The following is a 24511-nucleotide window of genomic DNA, read 5'->3' as shown; positions in this document are numbered from 1 at the left end:
AACTGTTCAGGGTTCAACTTCTGAGGTCGTATCAAGCTGCGCCCAGCGAAGCATTTTATTTTTTACCTTGACCTCATTTTCAAGGTTCATTGCTCAGTGTTAAGTTTTTGTGTTTTGGTCTGTTTTTCTTAAAATATAAGCAATAGGTCAACTATATTTGTTGTATGGAAGAATTGTTAGCTGTATATGCCTGCCTAGCATGGTTCATCTGACCTTGACCTCATTTTCATGGTTCATTGGTCAATGTTTAGTTTACTTGGTTAATGTTAAGTTTATGTGACAGTTGTAATAAAGCTTTATATTTAGGACTATCAACATAATATCAATGATTAGTAAAGAAGGCGAGACATTTCAGCGTGTGCACTCTTGTTGTATTTTATTGATCACTTTACCTTTTCTATTGATACTCAACACAACACTTTTGCACTGACAGCAGCAGTTGAATGCAAGACACAGTGTCCATAGAATTTGATGATAACTTGTCCATGCATCGCTATTTACAAAATCGTCAAGGAAAAACTAACAGCAAAATCTCGTGAATAAATATCAAAATATCTAGTTTGATAGGTGGGAAATGTACTAAAATCAGTGTTGTCAAATCTTATGATATATTTCTGGTGGCAATAATTCAAATATCACACATAATCCTTACCAGACTCAAAAGCTACATAGAGAATTACCTAAAAAGTTTTTATTAGTATAAAGAAAGTACATTTAAGTTTATTTTTATTAGTATAAAAAATTGGTTGGGCCCTTAAATTTTAACTGGGCCCCTGAAAATAATATTTTGGGGGCCCAGCTGGCCCCTGGAGAAAACCAGTTAAGTTAAGTCCCTGGAAACTGTTTTTTCAGTGCATGCTTCTTTTGATTACTTTATAATTATTGAAAGGATAATATTTCTACTCATAATTCCATAAATCACCTACATGTAGCTATATACCGTCACAACTGAGATATAGCCTAGACTTTGCCTTATATGGGGATATAAAGTATGCTTTATAATTTTTGTCGAGCCTTCGACTTTTGTCGAAAAAGCGAGACATAGCGATCCTACATTCCGTCGGCGGCGGCGGCGTCCACAAATATTCACTCTGTGGTTAAAGTTTTTGAAATTTTAATTACTTTCTTAAACTATACTGGATTTCTACCAAACTTTGACAGAAGCTTGTTTATGATCATAAGATAATATTCAAAAGTAAATTTTGTAAAAAAAAAAATCCATTTTTTCCGTATTTTACTTATAAATGGACTTAGTTTTTCTGCCAAGAAACATTACAGTCACTCTGTGGTTAAAGTTTTTGAAATTTTAATAACTTTCTTAAACTATCCTGGATTTCTACCAAACTTGGAAAGAAGCTTGTTTATGATCATAAGATAGTATCCAGAAGTAAATTTTGTAAAAAAAAAAATCCATTTTTTCCGTATTTTACTTATAAATGGACTTAGTTTTTCTGCCAAGAAACATTACATTCACTCTGTGGTTGAAGTTTTTGAAATTTTAATTACTTTCTTAAACTATCCTGGATTTCTACCAAACATGGAAAGAAGCTTGTTTATGATCATAAGATAGTATCCAGAAGTAAATTTTGTAAAAAAAAAAATCCATTTTTTCCGTATTTTACTTATAAATGGACTTAAGTTTTTCTGCCAGTTAACATTACATTCACTCAGTGGTTAAAGTTTTTAAAATTTTAACAACTTTCTTAAACTATCCTGGATTTGTACCAAACTTGGACAGAAGCTTGTTTATGATTAAAAGCTAGTATCTAGAAGGAAATTTTGTTAAAATTTTGTTTGATTTTTTCCGTATTTTACTTATAAATGGACTTTGTTTTTCTTCCAGTTAACATTACATACAGTCTGCAGTTTAAGTTTTTAAAACATTTATTAGATTCATAAACTATCATGGATTTTTACCAAACTTGGACAGAAGCTACTAACAATCAAAAGATAGTATAGAGAGGAATATTTTTATTTATTTTTTTCCTCATTTTTGTTGAGCCTGCGATTAACAGCAAAAGTAGGCGAGACACTGGGTTCCGCGGAACCCTTACGAATTTTTATAAAGTTTGAGTTATATTGGGACATAAAAATCTCCGAAACTTTATTACATGATTAAAAGAATTTTCATAATTCTAGCATTGTCAAGTAATTGACTTCTAAGTTTTGAGGTTGTGCATGTACTGTATATACATGTATTGAATGTATTTTGCAATATAGAAATGTGCTAAATTATGTACACGTATAACTCAAGTGTAAGGACTAAATTTTTCAGAAGTGAAATCTATGTACATACATGTACTGTTAATATAAACACCTGTCAAATCATTCCTTGGATATACCTTTTGTATTTCTCAGTATTTCATTATACATTTGTACAATGATGTAAATCCACCCCTATCACTTGTTTTTCATTTGAATAAAGAAAATTTAAAAAAAACTAGCTATTGATAATTTAATTATGTTTAAAAAAAAAATCTTTGATTTCTAATAATTATTTTGGAGGACAAAAGAAATGGATTGCACAGTAGTTTAGTACAAGAGTACTGCACTGAGACTGTTGACCTGTATATATGATAAATTGGGCTTTACTTTTTTTTTACAGTTGTCTAAATTAATTGCCAAAGACGGAGCTAACCTTTGGTTTATAGTGTACCAATGTTACGTGTCATGAGGGAGTGCATTTTTTGAATGAATAAAAAATACCCAATGACTGTGAAATATCATAATAGTTTATGTTTATATTTAAGTTGATACTTATTACTTGTGAATTATGCTGATACTTCAAGGGGGAGCAAGGAGTGATGTTTGAATGGACATCTTACGGGTTATTTAATTAATGATAGGGTGAATGTACCATCAATTTATTTATAATGTATTAAAATACTAAACAGAAATAAAAACCGGAAACCTTATTTAAATAAGTATACATAATCAGTGGGTTGTAAATGTGCTATCAGGGTACTTAAATAACAAGGTAAGGAAGTGGTGAAGATCATTTGTATGGTGGTAAAGTTTGTTTTACCTTTATAATCACCTCCTTTACCCTCTGTGGTTACCTTGAGGTTTCTCTTGTGGTAATTGATAGTTCGCTGAGTGGAACTCACTCATGGGTGATACTGTCCCGTGCCAGACAACATGTACATGTATGTGTATGTGTATGTGTAATTTAATAATAAACTACTTTCAATGTATGACTTGTGTCAGTGTTAAGAGTAATGGTGTTCTTAAAGGCCATAGGTTTACATCTCCTTATTATACCCCCCACAACCTTTGTTTGTGGGGGGTATATAGGAATCACCTTGTCCGTCGGGTTGTTTGTCCATCCCATCTTCTTTTTGTCCGTTTCTGTTAGATGTCCAGAGTTATTGCTTTCAAATGGGTATTTCCACCCATTATTTGATTTTTTTTATTTTAAGGGGTCTGAAACCACTAAATTAATTTAAGGTCAAGGTACATTAAAATGGGTTTTGTCACAGATTTTAGAAAAATTTTGCATGTTTACAACTTTGGCTCGTTGAAACTGAAAATCGAAAAAAATCTCTTTTATTTTTAGAAAATGTTTTTCAATGAATTCTTTCAAAAAAGGTGAACATTTATATAGAAAGATCATAAAATTGGGGGAAAACTTTCTTAAATTTGTCTTAAAATCCTCAAATCTCCCAATTCAAATCCATATATTTTCCTTCAAAATTGAAATATTGTTCATACATGTACATACATTTCTGTTTTGATGATCTAAAATATTAATATGGTAAAAGATTACGATTTATGGTATACATAATTAAAAGTGGGGTCCGTAGGTGGCCTGTCACAAGGCTTAATTTCAGTCCCTTCTCATTTACCCTCATTTTCTAGTTGCAGTCCAAATTACCATGTCCACCCTGTTTACAGGAATTACCTATTGTATGTAGTGTTCATTCGTTCTGGTCCTGAACGCACATGAACATGAAATATTTACCACTGAACGTTAAGCTACCATCAATCAATCAATCTAATTAAACGACTACACAAGCCAGGAAAAAATATTTGAGGCATGTTCTGACCTCCCAAAACTTGAGATATTCAGGTGTTGTAAAAAAAAAGATATTTGTATTTATGAGTAAATTTTTGAAGAAGTGTAAAGGATAGCTATTAGAATCATTGAAAAGAATGTTAAATCTGGCTAACTTACTGATAATATACAAGTATACAATAGTTACAACTTCAAGTAAGTATTAAAAAATAACTTTTATAATTTGTACCCCTCACTGAAATAGGTGAAAAATTTTACTTCCATCGTAGGACTGAGCTGCTAGTGTCTCATATATTTTCACTTCAAGCACACATAAATGTACTGATAAATTGTACAATGAAATATTGATTATAAATCCAATATATATATTACATAATCAATAAACGATAAACATTTATTTTGTTGTTCAATTGGCCAACAGTTAAACTAGTCAATTTGACATTGTCATCCAAGAGCATAATTTCAAGAGTCAACAGTTTGTAATTATGTTGATCTTTATCATGTTTATGTTTGTGGTTTGACTTTTGTCAATTTTTTTTATGTCATTCTATATTTTGGCTCATTAACTTCTGAAAAAATACAACTTTTGATTTTCCAGGCCATAAATAAATGAATTACCATACAACCAAAAACAGAATTTATCCAACTCATGTTTATTATTATCATAGTTCATAGGTTAAATTTACAAACATCAGGGCAAACTTTGAGTAAAGAGGAACCAACTTAAATCAATTTTTTCCCCTTAATTGTAAACACCTTTATCTAACACAAGTTTCATATAATGCATGCCAAAAAAATTCACCAATCAGCATGATACACTGTAGCAAGATTCATTATTGTATTATATTTTATTCATTAAGATTATTGTATATATTTTATTCATTAAGATTATTGCTTTCATATAAATAGGAGAAAAGGATAAATTTTCACCATACATTTTATGTAGTTACAATTGTGTATTTTTAGAATATGACTTCCATATGTATACATATATACATAAAGTTAAAAGTAGTAAATAATTGGTTTGGACTTGTTTTATTTTTTATTTTTTTTAGAAAACCCCGTTTGAATTCACAACTTGTAGCCCAGCAAGCAGCCCAGCAATTTGTTCCAGTAGCTGCCCCACCCTGTAAGAGAGAAAGAAGTTCTACGGGATTAGAGTTCAACAGTGATTTTGAATTCAGTGACAATAGTAATCAAGGATTAAATTCTCATTTTTTTGAAGAACCAATAAGTAATAACAACAGTTTGAATCACTCTCTTGACTTACCTGAAGTACAACTGCCTGAAAGTATCAAGCAAGAAAAACAACTGCCTGAAAATGTCAAACGGGAGAAGGAAAAACAACTGCCTGAAAATGTCAAACGGGAGAAGGAAAAACAGCTTCCTGAAAATATAAAACGAGAGAAGGAAAAGCAACTTCCAGAAATTTTAAAACAGGGAAAACCTGAAAAACAAATTCTGCCAGAAAATATCAAACGGGAGAAAGAAAAACCTGAAAAACACAATCTTAAACATGAAAAGCATGCTAAGCCAGAGAAAAAGCCAAAGAAAGTTAACAGGTTGGTCTATTTTAATACCAAGTCTCCTGTACAGTCTATCAGCTATTCTTTCAGGCCAAAATAGAATATGAATAGTTAAGAATTATTATTAAGATAGGCTTTGGGGTTTGAAATTTTTTTAACCATGAATTAATAGTTCAATGTATTCTGTAGTAGTGAAGGAATTATAGAAAGAAGATATCAAGAATATATTCATTGAAAAAAAAAAAAATAAACAAAGGCAGATACCAGATATGTGTTTATGTACGGCACGCTAAAACAAACAAACCAAAATTTTGCTTCTAAACCTTTTTTTTATGTCACCACTACATATTTAATGAATGGACAAAAGTCTGAAATAAAGAATGTAAATAACTAGCATAAGGTTTATTTTGTCTCGGGTACTTTTAATGTAGAAACAAACAGCTGGGTTGTGATTGTCTTTCACGTTGCTGGTATCCAAGCTTGTAAAGGAAATGCTTTTCAATTAGTTCAGCGAAATATATATATATATATATATATATCTGCTTCCTATCTCCCAATTACAAGCAACAGACCCTATGTTTAATCTCCAACCCTAGAAGATTTATTTCCTTGCCAATAAAATATTTAAGAAGAACAGTTAGTGTCTTTTGAGTTGTCTGAATCAATTTTCTGCTGACTGATTGAGTCATATTTGTGATGATATTCAGATATTGGCCAAAATAAAGTCAAAAGTTCCATTTTGCATGAGCATATTAATGGATGTGTGTGTGTTGTGTAAACCTCGATCAAACTTGTGACTTGGGACCTGTGTTTTTTCCCAATTTTGTTGATAAGAAAAAATTTAAATAAAAATTTCCAATCTAAATTCCATATTAATTCGTGGCAGGACACAGGAAACTGGCATACACTTTTGATATATACATCTAAACTGCTATAGAACTACACAAATATCTGTAAATATATGTGAGTTTTAGGTGGTAACATAGTGCATTTCAGAATAATTTGATTTTGGATGTAACACATCTTCAGATTGGCTGAAAGTTTTTGTCTCGCCTTGACAGAGTCAAAAGGCTAGACATAGGTATACTGTTTCCAGCGGGGGTGTCAACATCGTATTAGTTTGTGATTAGGTCTAGTTTATGGTGAACCAAAAGTGGTAGGTCAATCATATTGGTATGCAGTTGTATAAGTATTGGCATATCTCATTTCCATGGAGATTATTTGGCCCACCCCCTCAGTCATGGTCTATTGACTTTGAATCTTTTGCTTAGTTGACATGTATTAGTTTGTGATTAGGTCAGTTTATGGGAAACCACTAGTGGTAGGTCAATGATATTTGGTATGCAGTTGTAAAAGCATTGGCATATCTCATTTCCATGGAGATTATTTGACCCCGCCCCCTCAGTCATTGTCTATTGACTGAAACTTTTCCTTAGTTTACATGTATTAGTTTGTGATTAGGTCAGTTAAAGAGGAATCATTAGTGGTAGGTCAATGATAATTGGTATGCAGTTGTATAAACATTAGTACATCTCATTTCCATGGAGAATATTTGGTCCTTACCCCTCAGTCATGGTCTATTGACTTTGAAACATTTGCTTAGTAAACATTTATTAGTTTGTGATTACATCAGTTTAAGATGAACCACTAATGTTAAGTCAATGATATTTTATTGGCATTTGCAAGTCTCATTTCCATGGAGATTATATAGCCCCACCCCCTCATCATGGTGCATTGACTTTGAAACTTTTACATAGTTTACAAGTTAATGTTTGTGTTTAGGTTTTGTTTAAAGGGAATGACTTATGATAAGTCAGTGGTATTTTGTATGCAGTTGTAATAGCATTTGCACATCTCATTTCCATGGAGATTGTTTAGCCAAAATAACTAAAAGGCGAGAAATATCTCTGTGTTAACAGTTTATTTGTCTATCAGCTCATAGACATGATTTTGTCATGTGACCGTGACGTCATCAACGTTTTTTTCATGATTTACTCCGTACAAATGAAATTTAGAATTAAATTATAACATGTATAAGGACTGACTGTAATATTTTTTCTGTCTATTCGAAATAACCTAAAAATGCGGTGCACACTTTCAATTAACCTGCTACATGAGTTTTTCAGTATGCACCACATTTTTGATGCTATTTCTTCATAGACAGAAAATATATTACAGTCATTCCTTAAAGGAATAAGAATCTGGTAGCACCTCCGTCAATGTCTGTAGTTGTAGACATAGGTGATAAATCTTGTACAATTTTTCGATATTAGGTTTTAAGTTCACATTATTGTATGTCTTATATTTTACAGATCTAATAATACATAGGTATAGCTTGAGTGAAAAGAAATGAAATCAGTTTGTAATGAATCACATTTCATCTGGTGACCTTGACATTAGAGAAATTGAGGTCACAATTTAATTTTTTAAAGGACATAGTCTTTGTCATGATATATTTAATCAAAAATGATTTACCATTTGATTGAAAATACAGGAAATCGTATACATCAAGTATTGACATTTAAATAGTGTAACAAAAACATCTCCAATAAAAATTGTCTTAAGATTTGTCTCTAAAATGTTAAAGTACATCAAGGCTAACTTCCTTGAGTTTCTCCTCAAAGATTGGACCAGGAAAAGAATTAAAATTAGTCATTTTGTGATTAACACAATTTAATCAAACCATGATCCTGCATGTTTCATGGCCAATCTTTACATGAATCATTTTCACCTAAAAACAGAAGAAATGTGTTATTTTACATGGTACAGGGACCAGAAACAACTCATTTACATGTTTGTTGCTCCATGTTCTACAAATGTTATATGTTAATTGCATGTTAAAAAAGAAGGGGAAATTTATATGTGATGCATTCATTTTGGTTACAATAAATTACAATTCAGAGAGAAAATGAAAATTAGTAATGAAATGATTATCACCTACACAAATAATGTATGTAATAATTTTAGGATAACAATGTTTTATACTGTACTTTCAGAAATGCATGCAAAATGTTTCTGAATTTACAGTAATCAATGAAAATATGATGATTGAAAATTACTGAACAAATAACAACAAGTTCCGATGCTAGCCTACTTCTAGTCAATCTCATTACATATCCATTGTGTTATTTAGTTAATGACAAATTTTCAGGTATATTGTGTTTGGCAGGTGGGCAGGTTTTAACAAGTTCAAATTAGGAAGTGCATAAACATGATAAAAGGAGGTTTTTTTATTGCAATAAATGTGTCAATCTTTGTCTATCGTGTCTATAAATTTATTAATTTTAAGATTGAAAATTGGCAACTAAAAATTTCCTTTTAGTGACTGTGAAAAGTAGTGATTAATAATTTAATTAAAGGAAGGATGAAGCAACTTTTTACCACCAATTGTCAGCTTTGATGATCGCTGAGTCACAAGGAGAATGCAGAGCTTTTCAGCTTTGAGCTTTGAGGTACCTCATGGAAATCATGAGATACCTACCAAATCTGATGTTACCAAGGCTCCTTAAAGAAATTATAGAATTTTATGGTTAATTTAACATGTTTAAAGGTATCTTAGGTTAGATAAACTAGAACAATATTACACTAAGAATGAATATGTAATAAATTATTTTGCAAATTAAGGTGTATTTCTATTGTTTTATTGCTGACCTTAAATAGACATTTACATTTTTTGGTAATGTAATTGTAACTAATAATTTTATTGAAATCAATATGTTTGTCTAGTGTTTTATTGCTGTTGTTATTTGCTTGTTTTTTTGTTTGCTGTACTTAAAAAAAATAAAAAAATAGTCTAGTTAGTTGATAGATGAGTTGTTATTGAAATTTTCCACAATGGCTGGGTAAGCAGATTAGGCTGAAAACAACAGTTTAGACTTTAATTTGTGTAGAAGATTCCATTAATTTTCTGAAATTATAAACATTGAAAATGTAAAGGAAGGCTGCAGAATTCACAAAAAATCTTTTTATTGATTAGGAAATTTTAAGAAATATTGAGGACTAAAATCAATATATGTAACAGGAAGAAAATGTTATCTTTGTTACAAAAAGTACAATTTTGCAGTAAGTCACAACCATCTGTCTAGGTAATCATGGCAGGAATTACTAGCTTTGGAATATGGTATCAACTGGCAGGTATATACTCCAAATGAAGGAGTGCTGGAACGTTGATACATTTTGTACATAGAAATGGAAAGTTCATGTTTTGAAAGCTGAAATCATCTTTTTTGTCTTAAAGTTAAGTTCTCACCCAACCCTCATCAATTTCTAGATGTAAGTCAAGGTATGAAGCAACCTTAGCTGTATCTGCAGTATCCTTTATTTTAAGTTAGATGGGGAATTCAAATAAATAACTTGTTTCTGTGAGGTTAATTTTATACTCCCAGTTCTAGTTCTGTATATGCATTTGTCTGTTGCATTTTTTACCTCTAATTTCTGATAGTGAATTCATTTAAATTTTATTCTTTTCGATTAAAAGAAAAACACTAAATAACTTCTAAAAACAAAATGCAATTAGAAATGTAAAATACAACATTTTTTAAGTTTGACATGATACTACTTTTCAACTGTCAACAAATATTATAGTTTGACAATTTGCTACATTATTTTGTTCAAACTATTGCAGCATTATTTGGGCCTGTAATCAGTGTATTTTTATTCGACCATAAAGACCACAAAAAAATTTTGGGGTCGTATATTGCTATAACGTCATCGTACAAGGACATTTGGTTTCCGGACAATAACTTTAGTTAAAGTGTATGGATCTCTATGAAATTTTAGCAAAAGGTTCAATACCACAAAAGAAAGGTTGGGATTGTTTTTGGGGGTGATGGTCCCAACCATTTAGGAATTAGGGGCCAAAAAGGGGTCCAAAACAAGCATTTTTCTAGTTTCAGGACAATAACTTGTGTATAAGTATTTTGATTGCTCTGAAATTGTACCACAAGGTTCAATACCACAAGTAGATGGTTGGGATTCATTTTGTGGGTAATTGCCCTAACCGTTCAGGAATTAGGGGCCAAAAAGGGTCTAAAATAAGCATTTTTCTAGTCTTCAGACAATAACTTGTGTTTAAGTGTATTGATGTCTCTTAAATTGTACCACATTTTACAAAAAGTAAATTTCTTCAAATGTTATTTTTGTTTTGGAAAGGGGGAGGGGGGTAAAAAAAAAATATTTAGGGGGGGGGGGGGCAATTTTTTTCCACAAGATTTAAGAAATTAAATAGAAAATTTCTTCAAATATTATTTTTTTTTAGAAAAAAAAGGGGGGGGGGGTAAATTTTTTTCCCTCAAGTTTTAGAAATTGTCAATTTTCCAAAGAAAAATTGGAGGTCACAATTTATTTTGCAAATTCTTTGTATATAGTCGGAAAACAGATTTACTAAGTATTGCACAACAGCACAGTGTATGAAATCTTCAATTGAATATAAATTCAAATCATATAACCAATTTCAAGTTCTTTGACATTTATTCTGTGTCAGAAACCTATAATGTGTCAAATATTTAATCACAATCCAAATTCGGACCTGTATCAAGCTGGAATATTGTGTCCATTTTTGCCCCAACTATTCAGGGTTGGACCTGTGCGGTTGTATCCAGCTGCGCTCGGCGAAGCAGTTTATTAAAGTTATAATAATTATAGAGATGCATAACAGATTCAGTATTGTATTAATCATAACCTGCATTTGAGCATGTAGGTATTATTGGACACCTGTCTGGTTAGAACATTGTTAACATAATTGATTGAGTCATTTGTGTTCACTATTTGTATGTTGCTGTTAAACAAATGATATATATTTATGTAACTTTTGACAAACATATTGACATTGTCACCGCAGTTCACTGCTTGATGGTTGTTTTTTATGTATTATAATTGTACTGCTAAATAGGACATATGGAAATTAGAATAATTTAACTTAGTTGTTAAGTCACTCTTGATCTTTTGAAGCAGAGAGCAGTGTGGTGTGGCACCAGGGCACAGTACATTTTGTAATATTCTAAAGCTCCAGTCATTTTATTTTAACGATAACATCAGAAGAATGATAGAAGTAAATTTTATGATATTTAACCATACTGCAAAATTAATTTTATGAGGCATCCATATGAAACTGAAAAGGATTATAAAACCTTCAGATTTTGACGTTTCAGTTATTTTTTTGTAAAGGTTTTTTTTTTATTTCTGATGGTCAATGTTAATTTTTGGACTAAATAGGGTTTCAAAAAAATTACTTGTGAATGATAAATTATGAAAGATCCTTACCAGCAAACATGACATGTATTCTTTATTTATGGGTTGTTGAATTCCTGAATTCCTGTTCAAGAAAATTGGTCCCATGTAGGAAATGTTGCAAACCTTAGCTGAAAAGTATTTTAGTATTAAATATTTGATTGGCCCCTTGGTGTCTTCATTCTTTCTTATTTTTATTACAGATAAAAAACATGTACGCTCACACGGTACAAATAATGATGATAATTTTAGCAGGCTGTAAGATTATAGTTTGATTTATGTATCTGTTCCTATAAAAATGGTTTACTTCAGTGTGTTAAATTGTTAAAAAAGATAGACTAAAAATAGACTGTTGTTAGGGATGAGGGATGGAAAAATACCTTGCCACGTCCGGTCTGTGTTTTTGTTTGATGTTTTTCTGCTTTGTATCGATCGGATGAGTTCAGCCTTTTTCAGCTGATTTTTATACGACTGCAGTCGTATATTGGTATCACGTCGTCGTCATCCGAAGACATTTAGTTTCCGGACAATAACTTTAGTATTAGTAAATAGAAATCTATGAAATTTAAACACAAGGTTTATAACCACAAAAGGAAGGTTGGGATTGCTTTTGGGGGTTATGATCCCAACAGTTTAGGAATTAGGGGCCAAAAAGGGGCCCAAATAAGCATTTTTCTAGTTTCGAGACAATAACTTGTGGAATGGTGTATGGATCTCTCTGAAATTATACCACAAGTTTTCATACCACAAAGGGATGGTTAGGATTGGCTCTGGGTGTTATGGCTTAACCTGTTTAGGAATTAGGGGCGAAAAAGTGAGAAAAAACAAGGGTGTCCTGGTTAATGGACAATTACTTAAGTACAATGTTGTGTTTGAATTACCTCCCTTACACTGCTTTTAAATTATGTATAAAGAAATGTTGTATTGTCTTGAGGTGATTAGCTGTCAATTTATTTTTAGAAGTTACTATTTTAATAATTTTAAAAATGGTGATTAAGGTATATTAATTATAGCCATGATTATGTATGTCATTTTCTATTATAAGACTTTTATGATGTATTTAAAGGGGATATTATGGTTGCAAACTCCATTGGAAATTTGAATTGAGATTATGACTATATCTTGAGGGAAAGAATTTTTCTTTGGAAAAGGGGGGAGGTTAAAAAAAAATTGTTATGGGGGGGGGGATTGAAAAAAATTGGGGTCATTGGGGGGACAATTTTTTCTCCTCAAGATTTCAGAGATCAAAAAGAAAATTTCTTCAAATATTATTTTTTTTTGGAAAAAAAAGGGGGGGGGGGGGTAAAATTTTTTTTTTTTTTTTTTTGAAAAAGAAGTGGGGGGGGGGGGGGGGGTCAATTCGTTACTGCATAGTGTATTGCACAAAAGCAAAAAATTGAATATAAATTCAAATCATATAACCAATTCTAAGTTCTTTGACTACAGTTATTCTGTGTTAGAAACCTATTATTGTCAAATATTGAATTACAATCCAAATTCAGACCTGTATCAAGCACGAATATTGTGTCCATTTTTGCCCCAACTGTTCAGGGTTTGACCTCTGCGGTCGTATCCAGCTGCACTTGGCGAAGCAATTTATTATAGTTCTTATTGTGCTGTTACACCACTGTCCCAGGTTAGGGGAGGGTTGAGCGCCCAAAAACATGTTTAACCCCGCCACAATCGTTATGTGCCTGTACTAAGTCAGGAGCCTGTAGTTCAGTTGTTGTCGTTGGTTCATGTCTGTCATATTTGTTTTTTTTTTGTAAATTGTTTTGTGTTTTGTTATAAATTAGGATGTTACTTTTCTCAATTGAATTGTTTCATATTTTTCATGTCGGGGCCTTTTATAGCCGACTATATGGTATGGGTTTTTCTCATTGTTGAAGGCTGTAGGGTTGCCTATAATTGCTTACATCCACTTTATTTGAACTTTGGTGGATAGTTGTCAGTGTAATTGGCAATCATACCACCTCCCTTATTTTTATACACTTGCATTTCTATCAATCCTTACAGTTTTAATTTTAACATTTAGTAATGCTCAGTTGTGAAAACTAGTAATAGTTTATAATTGACAAATTCATATTGAGACAGTACACCATGTACACCAAAAAAAATAGAATTAATGAAAACGTTTATGAATAAAACTGCATAGGAAAGCATGCATCAAATTCCCTTAATAATGAATGAATCAGTATGATAGACAAAATTTATAACAAAAACGCTGATGCCCATTTATCAATGGTTAGAGATTTATCATGTTTTGCTTATAATTAAATAACTAGGCAGGTGAAAAGAAATAAATAAACCAAATAAAGAAAAAAAATAGATACTTAGTCATATTTTATCAATATATTTTCCTTATAATTAGATATAATATATATATATAAGCAAACGATTATAACTATGTTGATAGAAAGGGGAAAATGTCTTGATAGTGACACCTGTTAGATTTGACGGAACACATTAATATCATTTATGTTATGAAGCATCATGATCACAAATGTCAAACATTCTATTTGATTTATACTACTTCATTAATGTTTTGAAATTTTATTACATTTTAAACACATGAGCAACAATCGTTAACAGAGTTGTCATTATAGCTGCAAACTTCCATACATATTCAGCAGTAGCAGAATCTTTTGATCTTGGGTTAAAAGTAGAGATTGAAATTGCCTGGGTGGCCTGCTTCTTGGTGTTCTAACAGGGAGTCAGATCTCTGTATAAGTTAGATATAATCTCCTTTATTAAAAGAAGGTAAAGATTTATGCTAAAAAATATGATATTATAATTAAATTTATAGACATTAAGAAGTTATTGATATTGTAGTGTTTCACCATTAAAGAAACTGCATTTATGGAAAGAGAAAAAACTCTATGGTCTTGTTTTGAAAAGAAAACTAATAAAATAAAGGAATGACAAAGGCAATTTCTAGACTTAAATAGACCTACAAGCTATTACAGTGTTGTGTAGAAAGATATATAATATAGTTTTAAATCTTGTAGTGATGGAATGAACACGGAACATTGTATCTTAAGAGTGAGAAAAAAGATGTTAAAAAAAATTCTAACATCCAAAATAAAAACCAGGAAGAGTATATCTTAAGCTCTAAAGGAGGGGTATACTGTTTTGCCTCTGTCTGTCCATCCATCCCATGAAATTCTGTCACATTTTTCTTAGGAACTACAGATCATAGCTTCCTGATTTTTTTTATAAGGCTTCAAGTCAGCATGCTATTCCATGTGATGTGTTTTCAGATTCATTGTTCATCATCCTGTTAACCATTTACTTATACATTCTTATTCATAATGGCCATGTATGAAATTTACATAGCATTTTTCTAGGGAACTGAAATACTGAAATTTGTTTTCAGGCTCCATGTAAACATTCTTTATCTTGTGATATGTATTCAGATTCATTGTTCATCAACTTTCTGTTTACTGAAAGCTTAAAGCAGGGGTATCATTGGTAAGCAGCAACTCACAGTTTTACTTATTGAACATTCATAGAATTATATGAAACTCTGGCAAAAGCCTTTTTGTCCCCTGTGTAAAGTGTTGCGGGGGACATGGAAATACCGGGCGTCCGTGTGTCCGTCCAGTCTTTTTAGCGCTCTCACAAGTACAATTCTTTCCAGATTTTTATAAAACTTACAATGTAGATAAATATCAGCAATATCTCGGACAAGTTCTTTAATGGTGACCTATCGCCTTTTTTTTAATTAGTTATGCCCCTTGGAAATATTAAATTTATGGAAAATGGCCTCGTTAGCATTCTCACGGGTACAGTTCTTGCCAGATTTTTATAAAACTTATACTAAAGGTGTACATCTTCGCTAGCCAAGGGTTACAATCCAGTCCCCTCCTCTCCACCCTTGGCAGATTAAGAGAGAATTTCGGATCCAAGAGGTCATGCTTTCCATTGGTCGCAGTCGTAACTGGCTGCATCCAATCAAAAAGGACCTTTAACATGATCACGTGTAAATGTAGAAAATGTTAGATTAATAATTGCCACGTGCTGATTGTGCAACAAGTCTTCACCCCCAAAATATACGACGACATTTAGTGACAATTTAAATGTTCTTAATCAACTTATAGAAGTTCTTAAATATGTTTCTTGCGCAAATGTTGGAATGTCAACGTATATTTTTGGTTCCTGCTTCATGAAGTTTGTAAAGTCTAGACGCTACCGTTTTTACACCTCCACACTGAAGAGAGTTCAAGTGCTACCATTGGTCAAGAATAATGTATTCGAAATGGGCGTGACTTTTATGAGCTGATAGATGGCGCAACATTGTTATCACAAATGTTGGCTTAATCTGCCATGGGTGGAGAGGAGGGGACTGGATCGTAACCCTTGGCTAGCGAAGATGGTTAGTGTATGGAGCTCTCTAACATTGTACCACAAGGTTCCATATCACAAAGGGAATGCTGGGATTGATTTTGGGGGTAATTGCCTCCAAATTTTAGGAATTAGGGGCCAAAAAGGGGCAAAAAACAAGCATTTTTATACGACCGCAAAAAAAATTTGCGATCGTATATTGGTATGACGTTGGCGACTTCGACGTCGTCCGAAGACACATTGGTTTTCGCACTCTAACTTTAGTTTAAGTGAATGGATCTCTATGAAATTTTACCATAAGGTTCAATACCACAACAGGAAGGTTGGGATTGATTTTGGGGGTTATGGTACCAACGGTTAAGGAATTAGGGGCCAAAAATAAGCATTTTTGTAACTTCCAGACATAACTTGTGTGTTAGTGTATAGATCTCTCTGACATTGTACCACAAGGTTCCATATCACAAAGGGAATGCTGGGATTGATTTTGGGGGTAATTGCCTCAAAATTTTAGGAATTAGGGGCCAAAAAAGGGGCAAAAAACAAGCATTTTTATATGGACAAATACTTTAGTACAAAACATAATTTAAAGCAGTGTAAGGGAGATAAATCAAATACATCATTTGAATTACCTCCCTTACACTGCTTTTAAATTATTTATAAAGTAATGGTTATTGAACAATTAAGACAATTGAAAACAGTGTAAGGGAGGTAATCCACATACAACGTTTTGATAACTTCCCTTACACTGCTTTTAAATTATGTTTAAAGAAATGCATATTTATAAAGGAAGACCAGTAAAAATATCTGCAAATGTTGCATCTTTTTTTTTTTTTTCAAAAAAATCCATATGAAAGATTTGACACCATATTTTAAATTCTATTATAAAATAGATTAAGTTAGCACTATGGTAAATTTAAATGGGTAACTATGGTTGCAAATTCCATTGGAAATTTGAATTGAGATTATGACCATATCTTGAGGGAAAGAATTTTTTTTTTGGGGGGGGGGGGGGGGGGGGGGGGGGGTAAAAAGAAATTGTGGGGGGTCAATTTTTTCTCATTTCAGATTTCAGAAACTAAAAAGAATTATTCTTCAAATATTTTTTTTTTTTTCAAATTTCAAATATTGAAAAATTTCAAGAAGTAATCTTTAATTGCACAGTATGGCGCATTAGATTTGTAAAATCTTTGACCACATTTATTTATTTGTTATGCCAAATCTGACTGTATATAGATTTTTATACGACCGCAAAAAAAATTTTTGGTCGTATATTGGTATGACGTTGTCGTCGTCGTCGTCCGAAGACACATTGGTTTTCGCACTCTAACTTTAGTTTAAGTGAATGGATCTTTTTGAAATTTGACCATAAGGTTAAATACCTCAAAAGGAAGGTTGGGATTGATTTTGGGGGTTATGGTACCAACAGTTAAGGAATTAGGGGCCAAAAAGGGGCCAAAAATAAGCATTTTCTAGTTTCCAGACAATAACTGTGGAACGGTGTATGGATCTCTCTGAAATTATACTACAAGTTTCCATACCACAAAGGGATGGTTAGGATTTGCTTTGGGGGGTTATGGCTCAAACCGTTTAGGAATAAGGGGGAAAAACAAGGTTATCCGGGTTAATGGACAAATACTTTAGTACAAAACATAATTTAAAGCAGTGTAAGGGAGATAAATCAAATACATCATTGAAATTATCTCCCTTACACTGCTTTTAAATTATGTATAGAGTAATGGTTAATGAACAATAAAGATAATTTAAAACAGTGTAAGGGAGGTAATCCAAATACAACGTTTTGGTTACTTCCCTTACACTGCTTTTAAATTATGTTTAAAGAAATGCATATTTATAAAGGAAGACCAGTAAAAATATCTGCAAATGTTGCATCTTTTTTTTTTACAAAAAAATCCATATGAAAGATTTGACACTATATTTTTAATTCTATTATAAAATAGATTAAGTTAGCACTATGGTAAATTTAAATGGGTAATTATGGTTGCCAACTCCATTGGAAATTTGAATTGAGATTATGACCATATCTTGAGGGAAAGAATTTTTTGGGGGAAAAAAAGGGGGGGGGGGATAAAAAGAAATTGTGGGGGGTCAATTTTTTCTCATTTCAGATTTCAGAAATTAAAAAGAATTATTCTTCAAATATTATTTTTTTTTCAAATTTCAAATATTGAAAAATTTCAAGAAGTAATCTTTAATTGCACAGTATGGCGCATTAGATTTGTAAAATCTTTGATCACATTTATTTATTTGTTATGCCGAATCTAACAGTGTATTTAGATTTTTAATTTTGGTTCCAGTTTTCAAATTGGTCTACATTAAGGTCCAAAGGGTCCAAAATTGAACTTTGTTTGATTTTAGCAAAAATTGAATATATTAGGTTCTTTGATATGCTGAATCTAAACATGTATTTAGATTTTTGATTTTTGGCCCAGTTTTCAAGTTAGTCCAAATTGGGGTCCAAAATTAAACTTTGTTTGATTTCAACAAAAATTGAATATATGGGGTTCTTTGATATGCTGAATCTAACCATGTATTTAGATTTTTTATTTGTGGACCCCATTATCAAATTGGTTCATATTGAGGTCAAAAGGGTCCAAAATTAATCTTTGTTTGATTTCATCTAAAATTGAATTATTGGGGTTCTTTGATATTCCAAATCTAACCGTGTATTTAGATTTTTAATTTCAAGTCCCGTTTTTTAAATTGGTCTACATTAAGGTCCAAAGGGTCCAAAATTAAACTTTGTTTGATTTTAGCAAAAATTGAATTCTTGGGGTTCTTTGATATGCTGAATCTAAACATGTGTTTAGATTTTTGATTTGGGGCCAGTTTTCAAGTTTGTCCAAGTTTGGGTCCAAAATTAAACTTTTTTTGATTTTAACAAAAATTGAATATATGGGGTTCTTTGATATGCTGAATCTAACCATGTATTTTGATTTTGGACATTGGACCATAATAGGTAAATTAAAAAAATTCAAGTTCTTAGACTACATTCTTTCTGTGTCAGAAACCTATGCTGTGTCAAATATTTAATAACAATCCAAATTCAGAGCTGTATCAAGCTTGAATGTTGTGTCCATACTTGCCCCAACTGTTCAGGGTTTGACCTCTGCGGTCGTATCAAGCTGCGCCCCAGCGAAGCATTTTATTAATTTTGGGTCCAGTTTTCAAATTGGTCTACATTAAGGTCCAAAGGGTCCAAAATTAAACTTAGTTTGATTTTAACAAAAATTGAATATATGGTGTTCTTTGATATGCTGAATCTAAACATGTATTTAGATTTTTGATTTCGGGCCCAGTTTTCAAGTTGGTCCAAATTGGGGTCCAAAATTAAACTTTGTTTGATTTCAACAAAAATTATATATATGGGTTTCTTTGATATGCTGAATCTAACCATGTATTTAGATTTTCTATTTGTGGGCTCCGCTATCAAATTGGTTCATATTGAGGTCAAAAGGGTCCAAAATTAAACTTTGTTTTATTTCATCAAAAATTGAATTATTGGGGTTCTTTGATATGCCAAATCTAACCGTGTATTTAGATTTTTAATTTTGGGTCCAGTTTTCAAATTGGTCTACATTAAGGTCCAAGGGTCCAAAATTAAACTTAGTTTGATTTTAACAAAAATTGAATTATTGGGGTTCTTTGATATGCCAAATCTAACCGTGTATTTAGATTTTTAATTTTGGGTCTCGTTTTTTAAATTGGTTTACATTAAGGTCCAAAGGGTCCAAAATTAAACTTAGTTTGATTTTAACAAAAATTGAATTCTTGTGGTTATTTGATATGCTGAATCTAAACATGTGTTCAGATTTTTGATTATGGGCCCAGTTTTCAAGTTGGTCCAAGATAGGGTCCAGTATTTAAACTTTGTTTGATTTCAACAAAAATTGAATATATGGGGTTCTTTGATATGCTGAATCTAAACATGCATTTAGATTTTTGATTATGGGCCCAGTTTTCAAGTTGGTCCAAATTGGGGTCCAAAATTAAACTTTGTTTGATTTCAACAAAAATTGAATATATGAGGTTTGTTGATATGCTGAATCTAACCATGTATTTAGATTTTTTATTTGTAGGCCCCGCTATCAAATTGGTTCATATTGAGGTCAAAAGGGTCCAAAATTAAACTTTGTTTGATTTCATCAAAAATTGAATTATTGGGGTTCTTTGATATGCCAAATCTAACTGTGTTTTTAGATGTTTAATTTGGGTCCCGTTTTTTAAATTGGTCTTCATTGAGGTCCAAAGGGTCCAAAATTAAACTTAGTTTGATTTAAAAAAAAATTGAATTCTTGGGGTTCTTTGATATGCTGAATCTAAACATGTGTTTAGATTTTTGATTATGGGCCCAGTTTTCAAGTTGGTCCAAGTTGGGGTCCAAAATTAAACTTTTTTTGATTTCAACAAAAATTGAATATATGGGGTTCTTTGATATGCTGAATCTAACCATGAATTTAGATTTTTTATTTGTGGGCCCTGCTATCAAATTGGTTCATATTGAGGTCAAAAGGGTCCAAAATTAAACTTTGTTTGATTTCATCAAAAATTGAATTATTGGGGTTCTTTGATATTCCAAATCTAACCATGTATTTAGATTTTTAATTTTAAGTCCCGTTTTTTAAATTGGTCTACATTAAGGTCCAAAGGGTCCAAAATTAAACTAAGTTTGATTTTAGCAAAAATTGAATTCTTGGGGTTCTTTGATATGCTGAATCTAAACATGTGTTTAGATTTTTGATTATGGGCCCAGTTTTCAAGTTTGTCCAAGTTGGGGTCCAAAATTAAACTTTGTTTGATTTTAACAAAAATTGAATATATGGGGTTCTTTGATATGCTGAATCTAACCATGTATTTTGATTTTGGACATTGGACCATAATAGGTAAATTAAAAAAATTCAAGTTCTTAGACCACATTCTTTCTGTGTCAGAAACCTATGCTGTGTCAAATATTTAATAACAATCCAAATTCAGAGCTGTATCAAGCTTGAATGTTGTGTCCATACTTGCCCCAACTGTTCAGGGTTCGACCTCTGCGGTCGTATCAAGCTGCGCCCCAGCGAAGCATTTTATTGATTATGGGCCCAGTTTTCAAGTTGGTCCAAGTTGGGGTCCAAAATTAAACTTTGTTTGATTTCAACAAAAATTGAATATATTGGGTTCTTTGATATGCTGAAACTTACCATGTATTTTGATTTTTGGGCCCCGTTATCAAACTGGTCCACATTGAGGTCAAAAGGGTCCAAAATTAAACTTTGTTTGATTTCATCAAAAATTGAATTCTTTGGATTCTTTGATATGCTGAATCTAACCATGTATTTAGATTTTTGATATTTGACCATAATAGGTTAATTAAAAAATTTTAAGTTCTTAGACCACATTCATTGACTGTGTCAGAAACCTATGCTGTGTCAAATATTTAATCACAATCCAAATTCAGAGCTGTATCAAACTTGAATGTTGTGTCCATACTTGCCCCAACTGTTCAGGGTTCGACCTCTGCGGTCGTATCAAGCTGCGCCCAGCGAAGCATTTTATTCTAGTTTCATGAAAATAACTTGTGTGTAAGTGTATGGATCTCTCTGAAATTGTACCACAAGGTTCCATATTACAAAGGGAATGCTGGGATTGATTTTTGGGGTAATTGCCTCCATTTTTTAGGAATTAGGGGCCAAAAAAGGGCAAAAAACAAGCATTTTTCTAGTTTCATGACAATAACTTGTGTGTAAGTGTATGGATCTTTATAAAATTGTACTACAAGGTTCCATGTCACAAAGGGAAAGCTGGAATTGAGTTTGGGGGTAATTGCCCAAAACGTTTAGGAATAAGGGGCCAAAAACAAGCATTTTTCTAGTTTCCAGACAATAACTTGTGTTCAAGTGTATGGATCTCTCTGAAATTGTACTGCAAGGTACCATACCACAAAGGGAAGGCTGGGATTAAGTTTGGGGGTGATGAATCATAAGGGGGTTCAAAAAATTTGGGGGGGGATTTTTTTTCCCTTTTTTTTTCTTTTAAATTTTCCATTTTAAATTGGTTATATCTGATTTATATATAAAAGGAAATAATAATGATATGGTTTGAATAGGTAAATTTAAAAATTTTAAGTTCTTGGACCACATTCATTCTGTGTCAGAAACCTATGCTGTGTCAAATATTTAATTATAATCCAAATTCAGTGCTGTATCAAGCTTGAAAGTTGTGTCCATACTTGCCCCAACTGTTCAGGGTTCGACCTCTGCGGTCGTATCAAGCTGCGCCCCAGCGGAGCATTTTATTTAAAAGAGTTATGCCCCCTGGAAATATTAAATTTATGGAAAATGGCCTCATACGTGCTCTCACAGGTACAATTTTTGCCAGATTTTTATAAAACTTATTCTTAAGATTAATATCAGCAATATCTCAGACAAGTTCTTTAATGGTGGATGATCCACTTTTTATGCCCCTGCCAAAGCGGAGGGGGCATTAAGTTTTACCCTTGTCCGTCTGTACGTACGTACGTCCCAAAATTGGTTTCCATTCTCTAACCTGAGTTTGCCTAAACCAAATGTTATGAAACTTATACACAATGCTTATTACCACAAACCACAGATCAAGTTTGAATTTTGGTGGCGTCACTTTAACCATTCTAGAGTTATGCCCCTTTATAAATGGAATATGCTCCCGCCGTAGCAGAGGGGGCATTAAGTTTTACCCTTGTCCGTCTGTACTTACTTACGAACGTACGTCCCAAAATTGGTTTCCATGCTCTAACTTGAGTTTGCCTCATTCAAATGTTATGAAACTTATACACAATGCTTAACCACAAAACACAAATCAAGTTTGAATTTTGGTGGCGTCACTTTAACCGTTCTAGAGTTATGCCCCTTTATAAATGGAAAAATTGCAAAATGTTTAGTTTCCGTTCTCTAACTTAAGTTTGCCTCAACCAAACACAATGCTTATTACCACAAAACACAGATCAAATTTGAATTTTGGTGGTGTCACTTTAACCGTTCTAGAGTTATGCCTCTTTATAAATGGAAAAATTGCAAAATGTTTAGTTTCTGTTCTCTCACTTAAGTTTGTCTCTACCAAATGTTATGAAACTTATACACAATGCTTATTACCACAAAACACAGATCAAGTTTGAATTTTTGTGGCGTCACTTTAACCGTTAGAGTTATGCCCCTTTATAAATGGAAAAATGGCAAAATTTTTATTTTCTTCTAAATATCAAGTAATTTTTAAATTGGAGTTATCTTCCTTTGTCCATGATTATAGTTGAATCAACTACAATCAATGCTTTATACAATGCAATTGTTTAATTTTGACTTCCACTGATAAAACACAGATCAAGTTGAATTTGGGTAGTGTCACTTTAACCATTATTGAGTTATGCCCCTTTATAAATCGAAAGATTGCAAAATATTTAGTTTCCATTCTGTAACTTAAGTTTTCCGCAACCAAACATTATGAAACCTATACACAATATTCATTACAACAAAACTAAGATCAAGTACAAATTTTTTTGTTCCGCTTTCTAACTTTAGTTTGCCTCAACCAAATGTGGCGACACTTTTACCATTCTTGAGTTATGTCCCTTTATAAACATAAAAATTGCTGAATTATGCGTGTTTACAAATAGAAAAATTACTGAATTTTTAGTTTCTGTTCTCTACTTAAGTTAGCCTCAACCAAATGTTATGAGACTTACACACAATGCTTATTACCACAAAACTCAGATCAAGTTCAAATTTGGGTAGCGTCACTTTTACCGTTCACTTTTACCGTTCTTCAGTTATGTCCCTTTATAACTATATGATATGCAAGTGGGGGGCATCATCTGTGTCCACATGTGGACACTATCCACATTTATTTTAAAAGATTTATGCCTCTTGGAAATATAAAATATGTGCAACTCGGGGGAAATTGGAACTCCGTTTTTTATTTTTTATTAAGACTCTTTTTTAACTGATTAAGAGGTAATGTGTGAATCTAAGTTTTGAAAATGTATTTTTCATTTCTCCTTATTTTACTAATAAGTGGAAACATTTACATACAGTCTCAGATTACATATTTTAAACATCAATAAATTTGTTGAATCTTTATGGAATGTTTTGAAACATGGAAGTAAGCTTCATGATCAAGAAATAGCATCTGACGACAAAAGTTCGATTTTAATTTCTATTTTTCCAGTATTTCACTGATGAATGGACTTAGTTTTGGGGGATCAACATTATACTTTTACACTGACTGATGGAATTTAAGGCAAGACATAGGCTTCTGTGAAACCCTCTACAAATTTTTTACTGGGCTTTCTAATGGAAATCTAGATATTGATTTAGGGTTGTACGACAGAAGGGCAACTCCAGTTGCTTCTGTGCAATAATTTATGAAC

General features: G+C 32.1%; 1 protein-coding gene and 2 long non-coding RNA genes across 4 annotated transcripts in view; 2 read left to right on the top strand and 1 right to left on the bottom strand.

Moving 5' to 3' along the window:
* Positions 1–24511, bottom strand: part of LOC127710884 (uncharacterized) — a 238989-nt gene that overhangs the window by 9139 nt on the left and 205339 nt on the right. The window contains exon 1 of one of the 2 annotated variants that reach the window (XR_007986381.1): positions 16743–17505. The exons of the other annotated variant lie outside the window; for it this stretch is intronic. This is a non-coding gene — a long non-coding RNA (uncharacterized LOC127710884). Of the gene's footprint in view, positions 1–16742; positions 17506–24511 lie in introns of those variants that run through there. 2 annotated transcript variants of the gene reach the window in all.
* LOC127710650 (RING1 and YY1-binding protein B-like) overlaps positions 1–24511 on the top strand; it is a 62423-nt gene that overhangs the window by 27243 nt on the left and 10669 nt on the right. The window contains exon 3 of the mRNA XM_052216596.1: positions 5071–5577. Within this exon, the coding sequence (XP_052072556.1) occupies positions 5071–5577 (507 nt within the window). The remainder of the gene's footprint in view (positions 1–5070; positions 5578–24511) is intronic.
* LOC127710891 (uncharacterized) lies at positions 18820–21506 on the top strand. Its single transcript, XR_007986383.1, has 2 exons — positions 18820–18849; positions 19716–21506. It is a non-coding gene; the product is annotated as an uncharacterized LOC127710891 (long non-coding RNA).

This window comes from Mytilus californianus, unplaced genomic scaffold, assembly GCF_021869535.1.
Source record: "Mytilus californianus isolate M0D057914Y unplaced genomic scaffold, xbMytCali1.0.p SCAF_1, whole genome shotgun sequence".
Taxonomy (NCBI): Eukaryota; Metazoa; Mollusca; class Bivalvia; order Mytilida; family Mytilidae; genus Mytilus; species Mytilus californianus.
Note: the sequence above shows the minus strand (reverse complement) of the source record. Positions and strands in the feature narration are given on the sequence as shown.